At 37.9% G+C, this 19574-nt stretch overlaps 1 protein-coding gene across 1 annotated transcript in view; it reads left to right on the top strand.

Moving 5' to 3' along the window:
* Nucleotides 1-19574, top strand: part of LOC116489535 (mucin-5AC-like) — a 71536-nt gene that overhangs the window by 36524 nt on the left and 15438 nt on the right. The window contains exons 34-44 of the mRNA XM_032187962.1: nt 153-403; nt 1838-2021; nt 2408-2606; nt 3518-3696; nt 3965-4034; nt 5595-5772; nt 7139-7261; nt 7372-7470; nt 8245-8373; nt 9132-9180; nt 9804-9918. Of these exons, the coding sequence (XP_032043853.1) occupies nt 153-403; nt 1838-2021; nt 2408-2606; nt 3518-3696; nt 3965-4034; nt 5595-5772; nt 7139-7261; nt 7372-7470; nt 8245-8373; nt 9132-9180; nt 9804-9918 (1576 nt within the window). The remainder of the gene's footprint in view (nt 1-152; nt 404-1837; nt 2022-2407; nt 2607-3517; nt 3697-3964; nt 4035-5594; nt 5773-7138; nt 7262-7371; nt 7471-8244; nt 8374-9131; nt 9181-9803; nt 9919-19574) is intronic.

Below are 19574 nucleotides of genomic sequence, written 5' to 3'. Positions count from 1 at the left end.
TTTTGGAAATAAGCAAAACTTTGCACAGAATATATAGGGAGTTTGTTTTCCTAAGTTTGCTCTTGAAATTGTAGTATATTCACTTCATTCCCTAAATTCTTTCTTCTACATTAACTTTCATGTTAATCCTCTAAATATTTTCTCCCTACCAGGTGTGTGCAGTGGATGGGGTGATCCTCATTACATTACTTTTGATGGAACCTATTATACTTTCCTTGAAAACTGCACTTATGTCCTGGTGAAACAGATTGTACCTAAATACGACAACTTCCGTGTTTACATTGACAATTATTACTGCGATTCAAAAGATGGACTTTCCTGTCCTAAATCAATTATTATTTTCTACAAATCTGCAGAAGTGGTGCTGACCCGTGAACTCATGAATGGTGTGATGACGAATGTGGTATATATTTTTCTTAATTATTACTATATTTTTGAAAAAAGAGAAATAAGGTCCATAGGCCTTACTGATTTTCATTTGAAATATAGCCTGTTAAGAGTATCAAATCACAGAGGTGACAAGGGCAGAGGAAATCATTAGTTAAAAAAATGATTATAGTAATTTCTTCAAACTTAGTGTCACAAGCAGCTTAGCACTACGCAGGTATGAATACATTATATGCGTATTTGCATGTATATAAATGACACTAGGAAACAGATTAATACAGCTGAAGACAAAAAGAATGCTTACACTGCTACTTGATCCATGTTTCATAAAAACTAATGCACTGTGCCATTCACTTCTGTAAGCAAACACATTATGAAGAAACACAAATGCAAATTGAAAGCATCATTTTTCTCTCATGGTCAGACTGGTGTGTATCCCATAGTGGCTGGCTGACTAGGAATTGCTTCCTTTGCATGGAGAACTTCAGGCACTAAACAAAGCTATAACATGAATCCTTCTCTGATCCCTTGCTGGGAAGAGTGGTATAGCTGAAGAAGAGGGGTGACCAGGGGTGTCATTTCATTTTAGGATCCTAACTCAGTGTTGGCAGCCAATGAAAAACAGAAGTCAGTCCCAGTGTTACACTGGGACTTTATTAGGTGGTTAGAGAACAGAAAGAGGTGAGATGATTAGTTTGTCTTAATATGCACTCTCCATCTTCTGAGCCAGGCAAACCTCTCCTTACTTACAACCAGAAAGTCATGCTGAAATAATTGGTCCAGTGGTTCCCTGTGAAAGAGAACAGTAACTGACTGTTCTAACCCTGACTTTATTTCAATTCAATTATAAAAAAAGTTGCAGAATAACTCCTGACAAAAAGTTATTAAATGAGTATGTCCACCTCTTATAAAATACAGACTACAAATGCTTAGATTAAAGAATAAACATGATCACTAAGTAAAATTGGCAATGGGGACATTTGACTTCATTTTGAGTTCATACAACTCTTCTAACGTCACACAACATGTAGTTTAAGGATGGTGTGATTTTGCAGCAAAGTTATTACACAATAATGGCAGGAATATTTCTGTAGCTAAAGAAAACTACCATTTTTTAAATGAAGAATATTTACATTAAACAAAATTGTGAGGGATACAAACAAAATACTTGAGTTTAGAATGCTGTACATTAGCACACAACCTGCACTAACACAGTACTTAGAAGCCACTTAGGTTATTTTGTCACACTATAGCAACATAGCAATAGAAGCTGAGAAATTAATGCATTATATGTTGTTACTGAAATGCAACAGGTTGGATATGGTGCGCAACAATACTGAGTTAAGCATGATTATGAAGATTATAAAATGTGTTATTGAAAACAGACAGAAGCAGTGCTTATTCTGAAGCTGTGTTTGTTTGTTTGTTTGTTTTTTAACTCTGCATTCAGATGTATTTCAACAAAAAGATTGTCCAACCAGGCTTTAAAAAGGATGGCATTTATTTCTCCACACTTGGCATCAATATGATTGTTGAAATACCAGAAATTGGTGCAACCATCACCTTTAGTGGTCTGATTTTCTCCGTGAAACTTCCATACAGTAAATTTGGCAACAATACTGAAGGACAATGTGGTAAGATAGATGTATTAACAGTATTTTCCCCGCCCTCTCATAGTTAATCTCACCCACTCTGGCTATGAAGGATCATGACAGACAGAAACATTTTGAACAGTAGTAAAATAGAATCAAGAACAGTTCTGGTCTTCATCTTTTGTACGACCAAAAGTTTATTATTTCAGCAACCTGTTTTTTTGATTTGGGGTTTGTTAACTAAATTGAAATTCATATCACTATAAAGAAAGCAGTCCTTGTGAAGGAGGACACCTTACACATTTCATGAGCACATCACACCTAAACTTGACATCAGCACAATAATGTGTGGTGATGTAGATCATCATCACCACATATTGCAGATGTGGAGAATGAGGCTTATATAGCTTGTCTCTGATATCTTCCAGGAACATGTACAAATAACAAAGCAGATGAATGCCGCTTGCCAAGTGGTAAGATCATTTCTTCCTGTCCCCAAATGGCTCATCACTGGCTTGTTGGTAACAACACATCGTGCACTGGAGTACCACCACCACCACTCGTAACCACACCTCCACCAAGGCCTCAGTGTAAAGTTCCTGAACTCTGCAAGATTATCCTGAGCAAGTAAGAAAAAATAAATAAATAAATAATAAAAAAAAAAAGAATGAATTTGCTCTTTCCAGACAGAAATGTCTCAGTATCCTATGAAATGAGTAAGAAATGTAACCCTACCATGTAATCATAGCTGAAAACCTCAGCCTAATGTCAGGAAATATATAGTAAAGGGCCTCTGAAAAAAAAACTCCTCTCCTTTAAGGACATGCACCCAAAGATAGCTGAGTAAGGCAAGGTAAAATCAGAAAATGAGGGAGACAGCCAGCACTGAAGTTCTTAATTCCTGGGTTGCTATCATAAACATTTCTCCCTCTGCTTTCCAGAGTATGTTTACTCACTCTTAGTCTCACTATTAAATTAAGCACTGAACTTTAAAATTGAAGTGAGCCATTAGTCCAAAAGGTAAAGAACTTGGTTACCAACAAGGGTAACAAAGCAGATAGAAACATAGCCAAAGTGTCTTTCATTCTTTGTATATGCTAGGTGCAATATAGAGGTCCAACACCAACAAAGGTCTGTTTCCTGCAGTATTTCCTATGCTTCTGTGAGCTCTGGCAAAAGTTTTTTTTCAACTGTGTCATTTGTAAAGGCCACGTCTGCACACTCACTGTAGTGTCTAATAAGTTATAAGCTATTCTATGTGCAATTTTTCTATCTCTTGGATACTTTTAGCATCCTTTTATCACCTATCTGATGCATTTGCCTTCTTCATGAAATTTCTGATGTCAGGCTGATGAAGTTATGTACACTTACATACACACAATAACTATTAGCCTCTTTAGAAAAAAGTAGAGATTCCAGCTTCCTAGACTTTCCCTTCCTGAGTCTATCTCCCACATTAGTGGCCATTTTTACATTTAACTGTTTGTATATAATGACTTGTTAGCATTAAAAGCTTTTGCTGTCTTTTCTCTCTGCAGAGTTTTTGCAGAATGCCATGATGTGATACCCCCAGAACCATTTTTCAAAGGATGCGTTTTTGATGGATGTCGCATAACTGAAGAATCCATGCAGTGTTCCAGTCTGGAGATATATGCTACAGAGTGTGCTTCTAGAGGTGTCTGCATTGACTGGAGAGGAAAGACAAACAACACCTGCCGTAAGTATTGAAGAACTCAAAAATCTGTCTGTAAACCAGTAATATGTGGTTACTGTGGCTTACTGAATAAAAAGTGTTTTATTCAGTAAGCACATCGTGCATCTTACAATTGACTATCATATTTTCCCTACAAAAATTCATAATTGACAAAAGGCAGCAATGCCAGAGTCCCTTTGGCTGCAAGATGATCTACTATCAATTTTTTACCTACTATCTACCATTAGATCCCCTTTCAATTTTTAATCTTTTGTCCTTTTTTCCCATATAGCATACAATTGTCCAGCAAACATGGAATACAAGCCATGTGGGTCCATTAATCCTGCTACCTGTGAGCAAAGGTATGGAAATATCAAAAAAAACAACTGCTTCTCTTTGTCTTTTTTCTATTGTTACCTACCTATTTCCCTTACTAAGTTGAACTATTTCATAATTAAACATCTCATGAATTTGCATACTTCATTCGAGATTTATATGTATCAGTCAGCTCTATGAAAATGCACTTGCTGTTGCACTTTTGAAAACATAAATCCTTTTGTCTCCTTTTTATCTGGCATGGCAACCTTCTGTACATGCCTCTTTCTCTCTCCAGCTTTAGTGAAAAAAAAACATGGTATTCAAATATACACATTCCTCCCACCCTAGCTCTGTGGACCATCCTGGCTATGGAGTAACTGAAGGATGTTTCTGTCCTGAAGGAACAACACTCCTGAGTGAAGACAGCAGCATCTGTGTTTCTGAATGTTGTAAGTACTCTGTAACTAGTTTGGGGAATAAATAGAGGTCTGGATTAGTGGTTATGAGGCCTGAGTTCTACTGCCATCTTTTACATGGTCAGTCCATGGGCAATTCCATTTATTTAAGCTCTTCTAAACTCCCATCTAAAAACAGAATAATAAACAATACCCCCTTTTCTCCATCTTCTTTACTTACATAAGACTTGGCAAGACGGAAGAATTCTGTCATTTATATCTCATAAGAACTAGTCTGCATATTCATTTTCTTGTTTTATTTATCTTCATAATGGTTCTATTTGGAACTGCATAAACTTATTCATTTTGTCAGTTTTCAGTAGTATAAATCTCCATTCCTATTTTTTTTTCCAGCTTGTAGGGAACCAAATGGAGTATACAGAGAGGTGAGTATCACAATCAACTTGATTTATAAAGTACAGAGAGGTGAAGCAAGAGGATTTTTCAGGTTTCACAGGAACAAAGTTATGCTTAAGTTTGGAGAGACTTTCATTTTTTTTTCAAACATTTGTTCCCCTTCAATCTTAAAAAAAATAACTCTGAGTGTGAAAGCAGAAACCACATTACTTCCTAAGAAATTAAACAGCAAATAATGGGATAGTCTTTCAATAACCATCATCTCACAAAAAAAGGGAAAACAGATGGCGTTAGTGGAACTTTCGCCATCTGCTTCTTTTATTTCCTCAAATTTGGTCTATTAAAGTAACTAGAGACAAAGTTGCAGATGGGTAACAAACTTTACCTGTTGCTGATAATGCTGACAGTCTGCATTCTTAGCTCCTCAACTGCATACAAATTACAGAAATTTATCTCTGTAATCTAATGTGTAAATGAGTATCTCATATGATAGTTTCTTATTCAAAAACGCATGCAGAGTTCAATTCCTTCTAGTTTAGATCCCTGTATCCCTCGGACTAACACTACTAGTAAATAGAAATTGTAAGCTGTGTGAATGTGAGAACATGCTGAGAACCCTAGTGGCCTCCAGAATCTTCTCTTAATTAGATTCAGTTTGAGGGTTTCTTATCAAAATACTAGAACCATGAAAAAGATTATGTTATTAGGTATCATTATATCCATGACTAAGACAACTAGAAACAAATAAGTTGATTTTGTTTTGAACTTACATATGTGTTTTTTTTCATACAGCCAGGAGAAAAATGGACAACAAATTGCCAGGAATGTGTCTGTGACAGACACACTCTCAGAGTGCAGTGTACAAAACATGTATGCTCTATGCCTCAGCAAAAAGCTTGTTATGAACCAGGTTACATTCCTGTTCAGATACAGATACCAGAAGATCCATGCTGTACCAGGACTGAGTGCTGTAAGTACTGTTTCAGTTCTTTATAATGGGAAATATACTATATTCATTTCAGGGAACTACAGCAGTAATTTTTCTTTTTTTTAAACTTTGCATTAATCTCATTATGCTTTCTTAAGGTTTTCTTGCAACATATTTACTAGAAACTGGAAGAGAACAAAAATAAAGATGAATAGATTTTACCTAGACAGACACAGGAAAGTAACTGTAAATCTGCAATTTGACTTTTGGAAGGAAAAAAGAAAACCTTTAACACTTCTACCACCTGAAGCTATTCAAAACCTCTTCTTTTTTCAAAGACCAGCATAAACTGTTTATCTTACCTTAAAAGATCTCTTGAATTTTTAAAAATTGTTCAAGAGCCTCTGGAGAGCCATCAGATTTTCCAGTCAGTACAGATTTCTCTTTAGAAATGCCTTTCCAGCAATCACCACTCTATTCTCCTCAGTGAATGCTTTGTTTTGCAAAGGTTATAGAAAAGCCTGTTCACTTTAAAAATAGCTGGGCGAATATACTGAAATAGGCATTAAACTAGTTTGTGTATTTTTTTTTTATCTACAACATTGTATCTGCCTCATTGAAAAACTTCAGAAGTTCATAAAAAAACAAACTTGCTAAACTTGCTTTTGTATGAAAATTGTGAGTTCACTACTTTATATCTTTTTTACATTATACAGACTGTAATACCAGCCTCTGCCCTGAGGCCACACACCAGTGCTTAGAGGGACAGGAAATAATCACAGTAACACAGCCTGGAAAATGCTGTCCTACCTTTGAATGCAGTAAGTACCATGCACTTTTTTCAATGTGTTACTCAGAGCTATGAATACAAAAAACTTAAAAGAGAAAGATGCGAGTTATCAGTGTTATTATATTGGGCCAACAAAGCAGCAGTTTCTTCATATACTTCTGCTTCTTAAATTTTGTACCTCTATGACACTCTTTCTTCCTTCTTTCCAGGACATGGCTGTGTAGTCAATGAAACCTACTATGCAGTAAGTACAAAGAGTAACTCAATAAAATACAACTTTACATTGATTCACAATGCAACATTTCTGAGATCACTATCACAGACCACATTTGGCAGAAAGGCCTGAGATAAAACATTATTAATTGAGGCCAGCATATCAACACCCTTCCTACAAGCAAGAACATTTTCTGCTCTACTTTATATATTAGTAGAATTTACTTTGAAAATGAGAAGCATGGATATTACAACAGAAACTCTGCTTAAATTAAACAAACAAAACTGTAAATTAAATATATTTAAGGATAGTTTAGCCCATATGCACAGATCAGCTTTGGTCTGTGATGTACATACAGCAACTTTCTTTCATTAATAACGATTTCTCTTCTGACTTTTCCCCAGCCTGGAGCTGTGATACCATCAGGCCCCTGTGAAACCTGCACCTGCTCTGAATCCTCTTACTCAAGCCTTCAGCAGGTTGCTGTCAAGTGCCAGCCTGTTATCTGTGACACCTACTGCCCAATGGTGAGTACTATTTTGCAGTCAGTAATTCCTACCCCCCTCAGTTCAAGTAGCTGCAAACACGGTCAGTGTCCTGGCTCAATGGCATTTCCTCTCTCTTTCTTTTAAACCAGGGATATAAGTATACAGTGGAACCTGGAAAGTGCTGTGGCACATGCAAGGCAGAGGCCTGTATAGTGATCACGGAAGACAACACTACACACGTGCTTAAGGTAACTAACCCTGTTTCAGTTCACTTTTGGTGAACTGTTAGCCTTTTCATTCTTGTCTCTATTACATTCACTTCCCATGTCTTTTCTCATGTTAGACTAATGCTTATTCAAATGGGATGAACTGTCTCACGTGGCTTGAACAGCGTCTTGAGCCATGAGGCTGAGGCTTCTGGAAGCAACCGTGACACTGAACACCAGCTCTCAGAACTCAAAATCAAAAAAATATATTACATATATATATGTGAAAGCAATGGGTTACCTTATTTGCCTTCAGCTCTGAAAAGGCAACACAGATTTTGCTCAAAGCATAATTTTGTTTTTCTGTCTGTGGAGGAAGTTTCTGCTCCAAACAGTGAGTCTCGAGGTAGCTGAGAGCTTTGGGACACAGTAAGTCAATGAAAACAGCAGAAATTCTGCCATGTATCTGCATGTCATGCCATAAATTCTCACAATACAAATTTATGTCATGCCATAAATTCTCACAATACAAATTAGTCTTTCCAGATGAGTCCACATACTTTTCCCATGTATACAAAAAAAAACATTACCATATCCAGATAAAAATATGGATTTTTTACTTGGTTAATGAAAAAGACTTACGGCAGTATGATAACATAACAAGTAACCACCAGCTGCAATTCAAGGACATTATTCAGAATAATCACATTGCAATACACTGCAATGACAGAACACTGGTTGTTTGGGAGGGGCGGGTCGTTTCATTTTTATGCAAGAAGAGTTTTATTCACCTATATCTAATTTAATTACTTTCAGATTGGAGAATACTGGCATCAGCCTGGCAATAACTGTACAGCCTACACATGTGAAAAACACAACGGACAGTTCATTACAGTCATCGTAAAGAAAACCTGTCCCTACTTTAACCCTGATGACTGTGAGCCAGTAAGTACTCTTCTACCTATTCTCATGTTTGTTTGAAAAGATTGCAGTGGTTAACACCAGTGATAGCAGGATCATGATGTCCAATGAAAATACCTAGAAGAAGCATCACAATTTTATCCTCCGTGAATCTTATCCCCATCAAATTTCACTTCCAAAAAGCAAATTGATATTCAAAAGGTCCATATATCCTCACTGAAGCAAAAGGATCACAGTGTAATGCTTTGGATTCCTAAAAGTGCCAGGTGACTAGAAGCAAGAATCTTAACAGAAAATAATGGGATTTTTTTCCTAAATTTTTTTTAATTCAACCATTGATAGCAAAGGCAAAGGAAAACAAGCTATTTCAGTTCACATTAGTCAATTTAATACAGGTCAGGGTAGATCAGAACCAACCCCAGACATCTGGGGATTCAGTATTTCATTAACTGTGTTACTCTGTCTGACATAATCCTTCATTTGCACAGACCTCGGTCCCTCAAAATATCCTACATGTGCTACAAGCTTTATTTTGAAATTTTACTACTGAATTCAGGTGATAGCAAAGTAATTACAGTCTCCCCAATGCCTGCTTACAAACAACTCAATATTCAGTTGTAGTAGTAGTTATGTGCCTTTAATATTTAGCCCTGCTTGAAATTAGATTCCATGTCAATACAAAGAACTTTCTGGCACTAGAGAAACCTAAGAAGCAGGGAAAATATCCGCATTAGTATGCAGATATGAAATGTAAGTTACCTTTTTCTGTTTTCTCACTCAAGAATACCATCAAGCTATCGGATGATGGATGCTGTAGAGAGTGCTCAACAGGTAAGTAATGATAATTTTGAATAAAAGCATCATATGTGCCTTATTAGGTGTATTAGTCCGACTTACACAGTATATACAAAGACAGAAGAGGTGAACAGATCAGGTGTGGGACAACTGTCTTGCACTGGGGTGAGAAAGATAGTAAGGGACAGAATGTTTCCAGCACACACTTTAGGGCATTTGAAAACATGGATATGGAGAACTTTCCCATCCCTTACTGTTAAATATGAGCCTCCTAATGAGATGGCGAGGACTCTGTTTATTATCCAATTTTCACAGATATATTCTCTTTAAGGAAGAAAGTGAAGATGGTCGCAGGAGGTGGGTGTGCATTGAGCAGTTGCCACGGCACTGTTCTTGATTTCTACATTCTGTACCAATGCTGCATAAGGGAAAAGTAGTTTTCTATTTGTTCCTAAAACAAGGAAGGAAAAAAAAAAAAAAAAAGCCAAAAAAAAAAAAAAGCCAACATTTAGATATAAGCAATTAAAAGAGAAATGCATTGTGACCTAATTTTCTATTTCATCTCCATCCATCTCAGTTTTGTACTAAGAATTGCCTATCATATACAGATATCTATCTACATGGACATATATTTTAAAATATTTTCTCTTGGTTTGTAGCAAAAACAGGTTGTAAGAAGCACAACACCACTACTGTCATCAAGCACCGTGGATGTGTATCTCCTGCACCTGTTGAGATGACATACTGTGAAGGCAGCTGTGATGCTTACTCAAGGTAAGTGGTGTAACAGACAATTGTGGTCTCCTGTCTTCTATTTGTTACAATAGTGACATAAATCAAATTTCTAGTTATTTTCTAGTATGTCCAAAACCCACCCAGCTATCCCATTGTGCTAACTAGCATTTTTAACAGACACGATGCTATATTAGCTTTATTACCTCAAGACTCACCAGGTCTTAACAGTCTGTTCAATGTGATAGTGAACAGACCTGGATTTTGATCTTGCCCATGTAAAAGTAAGGTTATTTGTTTCGTACTAGTCTGTCATTTTGGACTGGCTTGATATATGATCTGGATTATTTCATTCACTTTTTCTGTCTTAAGGAATCATAGAATCATAGAACTGTTTGGGTTGGAAGGGACATTTAAAGATCATCTAGTTCCAACCCTCTGACACACTTTCCATTAGATTAGGATAAAGAGCTAGATTCAGCCATTTTTACAATGAGAAACAACTTCTATGTCACCAAAATCCTCTAAGAATAGTAATATCAAGCCATATCCTCACATGCAAACACACAACAATTGGTTATACTTAGTAATGGATGAGAGGGGCATTGATATGTCTCACATAATTTCTGAATCTTTCTCTTCTGTTGGTTTTCCAATCAGATATTCTCAAGAGGCAAACATGATGGAACATAAATGCTCATGTTGTCAGGAAGTCCAGACTAGCATAAGAAAGGTGACTCTGACATGCAGTGATGGAACCCATCTTGATCACTCATACACCTACGTGGACCAATGCAGCTGTGTGGGTGCTGAGTGCATTCCCCAAGACACTGTCAACCAACAACAGCAAACAGGCAATATATGAGGCAAAGACCTCACAAGAAAAAGGGAATGTCTAAAATTAGAACTAAAGAGAAGCCAAACAAGAGTTGAACATAGACTAAAACAAACCTTTGGGAAAAGAAAAAAAAAAAAAGTAACAAAAGCAGCTAAAATTTTGGACAAACAGGTAATATTTTCTGCATAAAAGCTCAATATATCTGTCTAAATTATTTCAGTTTTCATCACTATTTTATCTCATACTGGTTTTCATTTCTTTTCTTTTACATCTTGAGAGGTACAGTATAAGATCATTTTGACATTTGTTGCTAATTTGTATGTCTTCTGGAAAGCACTACACTATAAGACTGAGAGCTTACATTTACACAAAGTCAACATTCTCTTCTGGCTTGACGCTTTCCTATGGTGACATAATTAACATAAACTTCATAGGCATAAAATAAACTTTACTGCATAGGAAAAAAGTTTTGCTGGTCATTGCATTCTGCAACCGCTTGACAATATCTAAGATTTCCATTGATGTAGACTGACTTATTTTGTAATATCTTCATTCCAGTTTACTGAGACAGATTAAAAAAAAAAAAAAAAAAAAAAAAGGAAGAAAACTGTACCTCTCTTTTTCTTTTTCTTTTTTTGCATTACAGAAAATTTAGTTTGCAAAAAGCCATACCTTCTCAAAACTGTAAAATTCAATATTATAAACAACTTATAGGGCATTTTCCCTATCTATGTTTGTGAGAAAGAAAGAAAGACAGACAGAAAGAAAGGAAGAAAGACTGAAAGATAGAAAGGCTGTCATGAGAAGCTGCTGCATTCTACTCTTTGTTTACATAACACCATCAGCATATTAACTTTATGAAAATTTGGAATTTTTTTTTTGTTTGTGGTTAACTGTTTACAGAAGAAGTATATATATATATATATATATATTGCCAACAGGGGCATATGAAGGATTTTTGTAAACAATAATAATAATAATAATAATATATGTAAATTCTTTCCTAGGAAGCTTTTAAAAAGTTGTACCATTGCTATTTATTTTGTTTTTGGAAAATTGATTTATTGGGCCATTTATTTCAGAATTAATGTTACCCCATTTCTTAGTATTAGTCATGTTATCTGGGTGTGGTGTATTTTCTTCTTCCATTTTGTTTTGGAATATTGTTTTATTTTTGTTCTTCATGAAAAAAGGAATGATGATTAATAAATTTTAAGCATTTTAAAGCATGTGTTCTCTGTCTTTTCTCTGAATCACTGACATGAGTGTTGCTGGCCCTAAAAGATATTTGCTTCCCACCCTACTACATCCATACTTCAATAGGTCCACAGAATCACAGAATAGTTGAGGTAGGAAGGGACCTCTGGAGGTCATCTGGTCCAACCTCCCTACTCTAGTAGGAACACCTAGAGAACACCATGGTCATGGCCCATGACCATGTCCAAGCAGCTTAAGACCTACAACCTCTCTGGGCAACCTTTAGCAGTGCTCAGGCACCAGCAGAGCACAGAAGTGCTTCCTATGCTCAGATGAAAACCCTTGTGTTCCAGTTTTTGCCTATTGCCTCTGCTCCCAGCATTGGGCACCACTGACAGGAGCCTGGCTCAGTTCCCTCAGGTACTGATAGACAACGATGAGATCCCCCTGAGCCACCTCTTCCCCAGGCTGAGCAGTCCCGGCTCTCTCAGCCTCTCCTCACGGGAGAGGAGTTCCAGGCCCTTGGCCATCTTGGTGGCCTTGTACTGGATTCTTTTCAGTATGTTGATGTCTGTGTTGTACTGAGGGACCCAGAACTGGACTCAGTATTCCAGGTGTAGCCTCACCAGTGCTAGGCAGAGGGGAAGGATCACCTCCCTCAACCTGCTAGTTATATTCTTCCTAACCCAGCCAAGAATACCATCAGCCTTCTTAGCGGCAAGGACATACCGCTGGCTCATGTTCAACTTGGTGTCTACCAGGACACTCAGGTCCTTTTTGGCTGAGCTGCTTTCCAGCTGGGTGGCCCCCAGCATGTGCTGGTGCCTGGAGTTGTTCCTCCCCATGTACAGGACCATACAACTCTTCTGGCTGAACTTGAACTATTGAGCTTTCAGTAAGCAACCATGTTTTGGGTCTGCACATATTTTATAACTCTGTAAGTTCTTTATCTTACTGACTGAAACTACCTAAAGTCCTCTAAACTAGTCAATCTCATATTTTAGTGCCCACTGAAACCAACGAAAATCTCAAACAAGCCTGAAATTGCACTGCAGCAAGCTTGCACGTTCTGGCAAGTTACCATGCAGCTATACTTTGAACCAGCTACCACAGACCTGATTGATCATTGTATAATGACAAGTTTTACACAACTTAAAAATGACTCCTCTAGGCCCAGTAGAGGGAACAGTAAAAATTAAGGGTGATGAACTTTGTCCTAACTGACAGTTTGGACAACTCAGTAACATTTCTTTCTTAGTTGTATCCACAGGATTAATTGGGCAACAACATAGGATTTCTGCAGATGCCCTGCTTAGGCTGCTTTCCTCACCTGTTTTTCTTTACAGAACAGGAACTACCCATATACTTCCCCATTCAGAGGTGAGGACTTGGTTGTCTGTGAGGATCACCAGTAACTTACTTCCTCCTGGCAACAATCTGCCCCAATTCTTCCCAGTTTCCTGATGACAAATTGTTACTTCACTGTCTGGTTTTTGGCTTTTCACAAAACCTTTTTTTCCCTCTCTGTCTTCAGCCTTTTCTGCTTCCCAGCATTACAGGCTTCCCAAGTTTTCCTTTACATAGAAGCTGTCTTCGCTCTGAAATATTGCTGACATGTGAGGTAATAGCTCCAAAGTAAATCAATGAATCCCTCCTAAAAACTAGGATGGATGTGATCAGTTACAACTCTCATAAATTAATTACTAATTTTGTAAACCATACATAAATATTAAAGTCAATAAACAATTATGTGGAAGAAAGTGGTTGGCTTGGTAGCCCTTTACTGACACAAGTCATGCAGTTCACACTGAACTTTATTACTGTAGATAATTAATGTGTATCACCTTAACACTAGGTGGCTCTAGGCTCACAGTTTACAAAGCCTAAATGAAAAGGTGTTCTTTCAATAGGATTTCTTTCAAAGCCCTTTGAAGTGTGCCACATATTGCTTTAGTTTCCAGTCATCAAGATAAATTTTGGTCGTAATTATCTCTTGAATCTACAGGCATCCATTCTAAACAATGTCCCAAGACTTATGTCACTTATTTTCATTTTTTTCCCCTTATCTGGTCATCTTTGAAACAAATCACAGCAGAGAAACCATTCACTTTGGACAGAATTTGTTCTATCTGTGTAATAAACATTCAAAGGCTTTGGGTCTAAGTTCAATACTGGCCATCAGAGGTCCTTCCCTGGGGATTCATAATTTCCTCCTGTTCAGGACTTTTCTTACATGGCCTAACTACTGCATGACAAGCTTTTTTCCCTCCCTTTTCTACACACCATTTTAAAACTCAGTAGTATAAATAACTAATTGCTAAGAGTCACTTTTCAACTACACTTTGTAACAATGAGTTATATATGAAACTCTGAGTCTACTCATATTTACCACCTGGGAGTCCCATTTCAAGTAATTTATTTGACTGTAAAAGAACATGACAGCCAGCTTTTAAGACATATTACATTCTGGAAACAGCTTAGTCCTAAAGAGTTAGGATTGTTTATTGCACAATCCAAGAGCAAGGTTGATAAAAAAAAAAAAAAACTTGAGAATGGCAACCACACTTGATAATAGCAAAACTTAACCCTGAGCAGGGAGCATCAGGCATAGTACTGCTTGCCGATCGAGGGAAGGGATTGGCGGCCTCACCTCGAGCACTGTGTGCAGGTTTGGGCGCCACAGTATCAAAAGAAGATAAAACTATTAGAGTGCCCAAAGGAGGGCCACAAAGATGGTGGCAGTTCTAGAGGGGAGGACATATGAGACATTTGAGAAGAGACTGATTCCATATCGTATTTGGAACCTGGCTTAAGCTCTGAAGAATATTAGATGTGGACTCCACAGATCCCTGCCTCAGCAATAAGCCAGTTAACACCTCTTGTTCCACTTTAGATAACCTTTAGGGGTGGGGTGGGCCAAAGCTGAGTTTTATCGCATTGCTCTGTGTCACATTTGTGTCACATTGCTGAGTCATATGCCTGCCAATTGCAGCACAGGCATAATACGAGAAGTGGCATACAAAATATGACAGTAGATGATACAGAATCTGCCAAAAAAGTATAATAAACACCATCATGGAATGATCTCTTCAATAGCAGAACTAACCTTCTTATTTGCATTAGTTGGTCATTGCTCGGTTTTCCGGAGAATTATTATACCTGATGCAATTTTATCACTTGCCCTGTTATTAATGCTTTTGTGCTTTATGAATTAATTCTAACAAAAATCCAGGTCCATTGTTGATATATCTGTTATTTTACAGGAAATGAGCATTATAATTGCACAGAATTTGTGTTGACTGAAGATAACAAAAAATACTGAACCACATACCTTGTGGCAAGGTGCTGTGTTACTTAGCATTCATAATAGAGAAGTTGCCACATTACACTTGATTTAACCAAGACACGTAAAAAACCTTTCCCTTTAGCAGTGAAGCTCTGGGCTCAATATAATCCATCCCTCAATACTCCTAGACAGGATTTTAATGACTAATATTTCAACAAACAGTCTTTCAATCTCAGATGAGATTACATCAGAAGCAGTTTTTCAACATAAACCACTCTCAGTTCTCTAATATACTCTAGGCTTTTATAAAAGAAAAAAAAAACTTTGTTACTGTAAATGTATACTACATTATGATAGATAATATATTTATTTTTTTTTATATATTTGTTTATATGAAGACCAGGAAATGATTTAGAGGACAAAATCAACAATCCTACCTGCCATTTATCTTTCATCTTCAGTCTGAAATGCTTAGCTGTGTGGTAGGCACCAGAGGCTTCGTACACACAGTCTGTTAATTCAGAGCAATTGGTAACCAGAAATAGAAGAAAAGCCCGTAATTTTGTTCCAACCTAAGAAGCTAGAGGTCCTGGAGAAAATGCATCTCTGAGCAAGCTTCACAGCAGAATACAACCATTTAGCAGACACTTCAGAAAATCTGGCTTTTTACATAAACAAAGAATAACCTCTTACCATATTAGTTTACCATTCATTTATTAGATCTGTTCTTAAACTCTTTTCTGAAGAATTCATCTATGTCTCCATCTTTGTGAAAGGCACAGTGGGCTAAAGGGAAAAGAAGAAGTGCCACTAAAAAGTATAAGCTTTTCAGTCAGCCATCAGACAGCATAGGTTCACATGTGCCTTTCCACACGTGGAAGAAGTGACCAGGAAGGTCTTCCACAGCAGTGGGAGACTAAAGCCTCAGTCATGCCCTTGTAAAATCTGCATAGTCACTGTTGAATCACATCCTGGAAAAGAGGGGAAACGTATACTCTGTGGTTGCTTTGAAGATCCACAAAAAAAAAAAAAAAAAAGCCAGGTAGCAGGGTGAACATAATTAAACAGTGCACTTCATGGGAGTACTTATCTTATAGATTGCCTTTTTATGTTAAATGTATGGACTTATTTATGCAAAATCTGAACCTAATCTTTGTTTATAACAAAATTCTGGTAACTTTTACTGAGATAAAACTACACTATAAAATTGATATAAATCATCAGTCAGGGACTTACCTAGTGCAAGGAAGACTTCAGCTGATTAAAAGGCTACATGAACTACTCTAACCTGATTCTTTTCAGCTCTCCAGGCTCAGAGTACACTGCAGGGATAGAGTAAAAAAAATAGCTGAAGTCTGCTGAACTCCAGCAAATGTCACAAAGCTCAAAACCTGTTCTGCATCAGTATCAAAAAAGACATTTTTGCACTCCTGAAACAGAAATTCATACAAATCAACAATCATAAACCAGAACACCATCAAAGCTATCCTGCACTACAATAGACAGAAAAATCTGTCAGCATTGCACTACAATTGATATATTAGCAGGATGTTAATTTACCTCACAGTAAAATACAAATATGCACTATGACTAATCTCTGAAACTTTCAGGAAACTACAGAGACTTTTTTACAGTCCATCCATTCCAAATGAAAAATGACTGAACATCCCAAATATATTAGTAAGTACACTCACTTACCCCGTTGAGGAAATGCATTTGAGCCAGACACAAGGATTAGAAATAAATAGACTATAGCTACCACAGTGTACTGGGCTTACAGGGCAAGGTTCTGGTAACAGGCTGGCTACAGCGGTGGCCTCTGAGAGAAGAGTTTGATACGAGCCATTTCCAGATAACTTGAAAAGGGACCTGCAGCTTGCCGGAGCTGAGACACGGAGTGACATTGAGAGCACCTCTGTGAAAGCATACTGAGGAAAGGGAAAAACTGCAGCACAACAGCAGCTGGGAGACAGGTGGGAAAATGTGAAAGAAACAACCCTGCAGACAGCAAGGTCATTGAAGAAGAAGGGGCAGGAGGTGCTCCTGGCATGCGGGAGAAGTTCCCCTGCAGGTGGTGCAGAGGCCCCTGGTGGAGCAGGCTGTCCCCCTGCAGCCCATGGGTCCCACAGCAGAGCAGATCTCCATGCTGCAGCTTGTGGAGGAGCCTAGGATGGAGCAGGAGTTCTGTCAGGAGTTGCTGCCTGTTTGGGACCCACGCTGGAGCAGCATGTCTTTGAAGGACTCCACCCTGTGGTATAGACACATATTAGAGCAGTTCTTGAAGGAATGCAGTCTTCAAGAAAAGCCCACATAAAATCAGTTTAGGAAGGACTGCATACAATGGGAGGGAACCCACGCTAGAGCAGGGGAAGAGAGTAAGGATGAAGGAGCAGCAGAGATGAAGCATTATGGACTGACTGCAACACTGTTCCCCTATGCCACTTCGTGTGCGGAGGAAGAGGGTGGCTGAGGGGGGCAAGGTATTTTAAGTTTGCTTTTATTTCTCATTGCTCTAATCTATTATCAATATGCAATAAATTACATTCATCTCCCTTATGCTGAGTCTGTTTTGACTGTGACAGTAACTGCTGAGTGATCTCCCTGTCCATATTTCAACCCATGAACTTTTTTTCATCATATTTTCTACCCCTGCCCTTAGAGGAGGGAGAGCAACAGAGTGGCATGGTGGTGCTTAGCTGCACATCAGTTCTTCAACTACCATACACAGACAGAGATTTTCTTCTATCTTGGTTCCCTCATTCTGTATAGTCACACGGGCATTATTCCACAAGTCTGCTAACACACATGAAAGGAGAATCAAGACCTTGCATTCTGCGAATGAAACTACATACAGTATGAGGGTTATTATCTTTCTTATGTTTACAGTAGCAACAATAAAGAAGTGACCATCTTTTTAAAGGCAGTTTTAATTATTCAAGCAGACAATTCACTTTAAGCAATGTGAGATTAATCTGATCTGGCAGCCTTGGCAGGAAAAGCATTTAGAAACTGCACATAATAAAGCTGTCTGGTAACAAATTGCTTTAATCTAATTGCTTTTTTAAAAAAAAAAAAAAAAAAAAGTCCTCAGATTAAATTATATATATGTATAATTATATAAAATATAATAATTATATAAAATATATAATTATTATGTACAATTCTCTTGTTTTAAAGTGTCCCCTTGGTAATAGTTAATGAGAGCAACAGAAATGTATTAATTATGCCAAATATTTATTCCATGCTGCCATTACTCCTACTGGTAAATCTAGTGTGTACTGACCTTATTCACTGTATCCAGGACATTATGTAAGGGAAAAGTATGCATAATGTTGTTGTGGACAGTACATCCCACACTTACACAGAATCAAAGTACTCTTTAAGACATTTTGTAGAATCTAACCAGTGATACAGACCAGATGGCAAACTTTCAGCATACAGTGTTTGCAGATTTCAGCTGAGCCCTCTAAGAAATCTTTCTGGATGTGAATGGACTTTCTACTCTCTATACATTTAAAAAAAAAAAAAAAAAAAAAAAAAAAAGCTTATATCAAAAGTAGAATTAATGTAATGCACTGAAAATATTTTTTTTACAAATAATTTAGTCCCAAATGCCATTAAATAACAAAGAATCAAGCCCTGCACAGCTCTTTGAAAACCATTTTTATAAGGTCTAAGAGGAAACAGAAGTCGATGAAACAAATTTAGTTGAAGATGCCACATTTGTCCATGATGCAAGAGAAATTTGGGAGAGAGGATAGAGAACAACAATCCACTACCCTCAGAGAGCTTTACGTGCTTAAAACATGACCAGAGCTGTCACAAACAGCTCAAGATAATACTGGAAATAAGCACCAGTGCATGAGCCATGAGGAGCCTGGCAAAAGGAGGTTTTGTCATTCCCAGGGCCTAACCCAAAACTCACCAAGCTCCAGGAGTGACCTCATGTAGCAGTGACAAGGGAAATACTGAGAAACATAGCAGAGACAGGACCCCTTCCTCAGCTGGCCTTTGGGTACACCCTCTTAAAGCTGCGGGGTCTACTTAGGCTGACTGGCCATGGCGGCAGGAAAGGCTTTGCTCTGCTGTAGCTGGGAGCAGAGTGGCTGAGGCAGGCTGTGCTTTGTCCTGGCCAGCATCAAGCTTAAGCAACACCTCAGAGATGATGTCTGCCTGCAAGCAAAGCATCACCAGACCTCCTGTGGACAGCACAGCCCTTGCCAGGGCATGCATACTTTGCCTCAGCACACAGCACTGAGGGGTGACAGGCACTGCTGCGGCAGGGCCCTGCGTCACACGCGGGGTGAGATCACCAGCTCTGGAGATGGCGATTCAACATTGTTCCTGCTTCTTCAGGAGAAAGGCAGCAAGGTATGT

This window comes from Aythya fuligula, chromosome 5, assembly GCF_009819795.1.
Source record: "Aythya fuligula isolate bAytFul2 chromosome 5, bAytFul2.pri, whole genome shotgun sequence".
Classification (NCBI taxonomy): domain Eukaryota; kingdom Metazoa; phylum Chordata; class Aves; order Anseriformes; family Anatidae; genus Aythya; species Aythya fuligula.
Note: the sequence above shows the minus strand (reverse complement) of the source record. Positions and strands in the feature narration are given on the sequence as shown.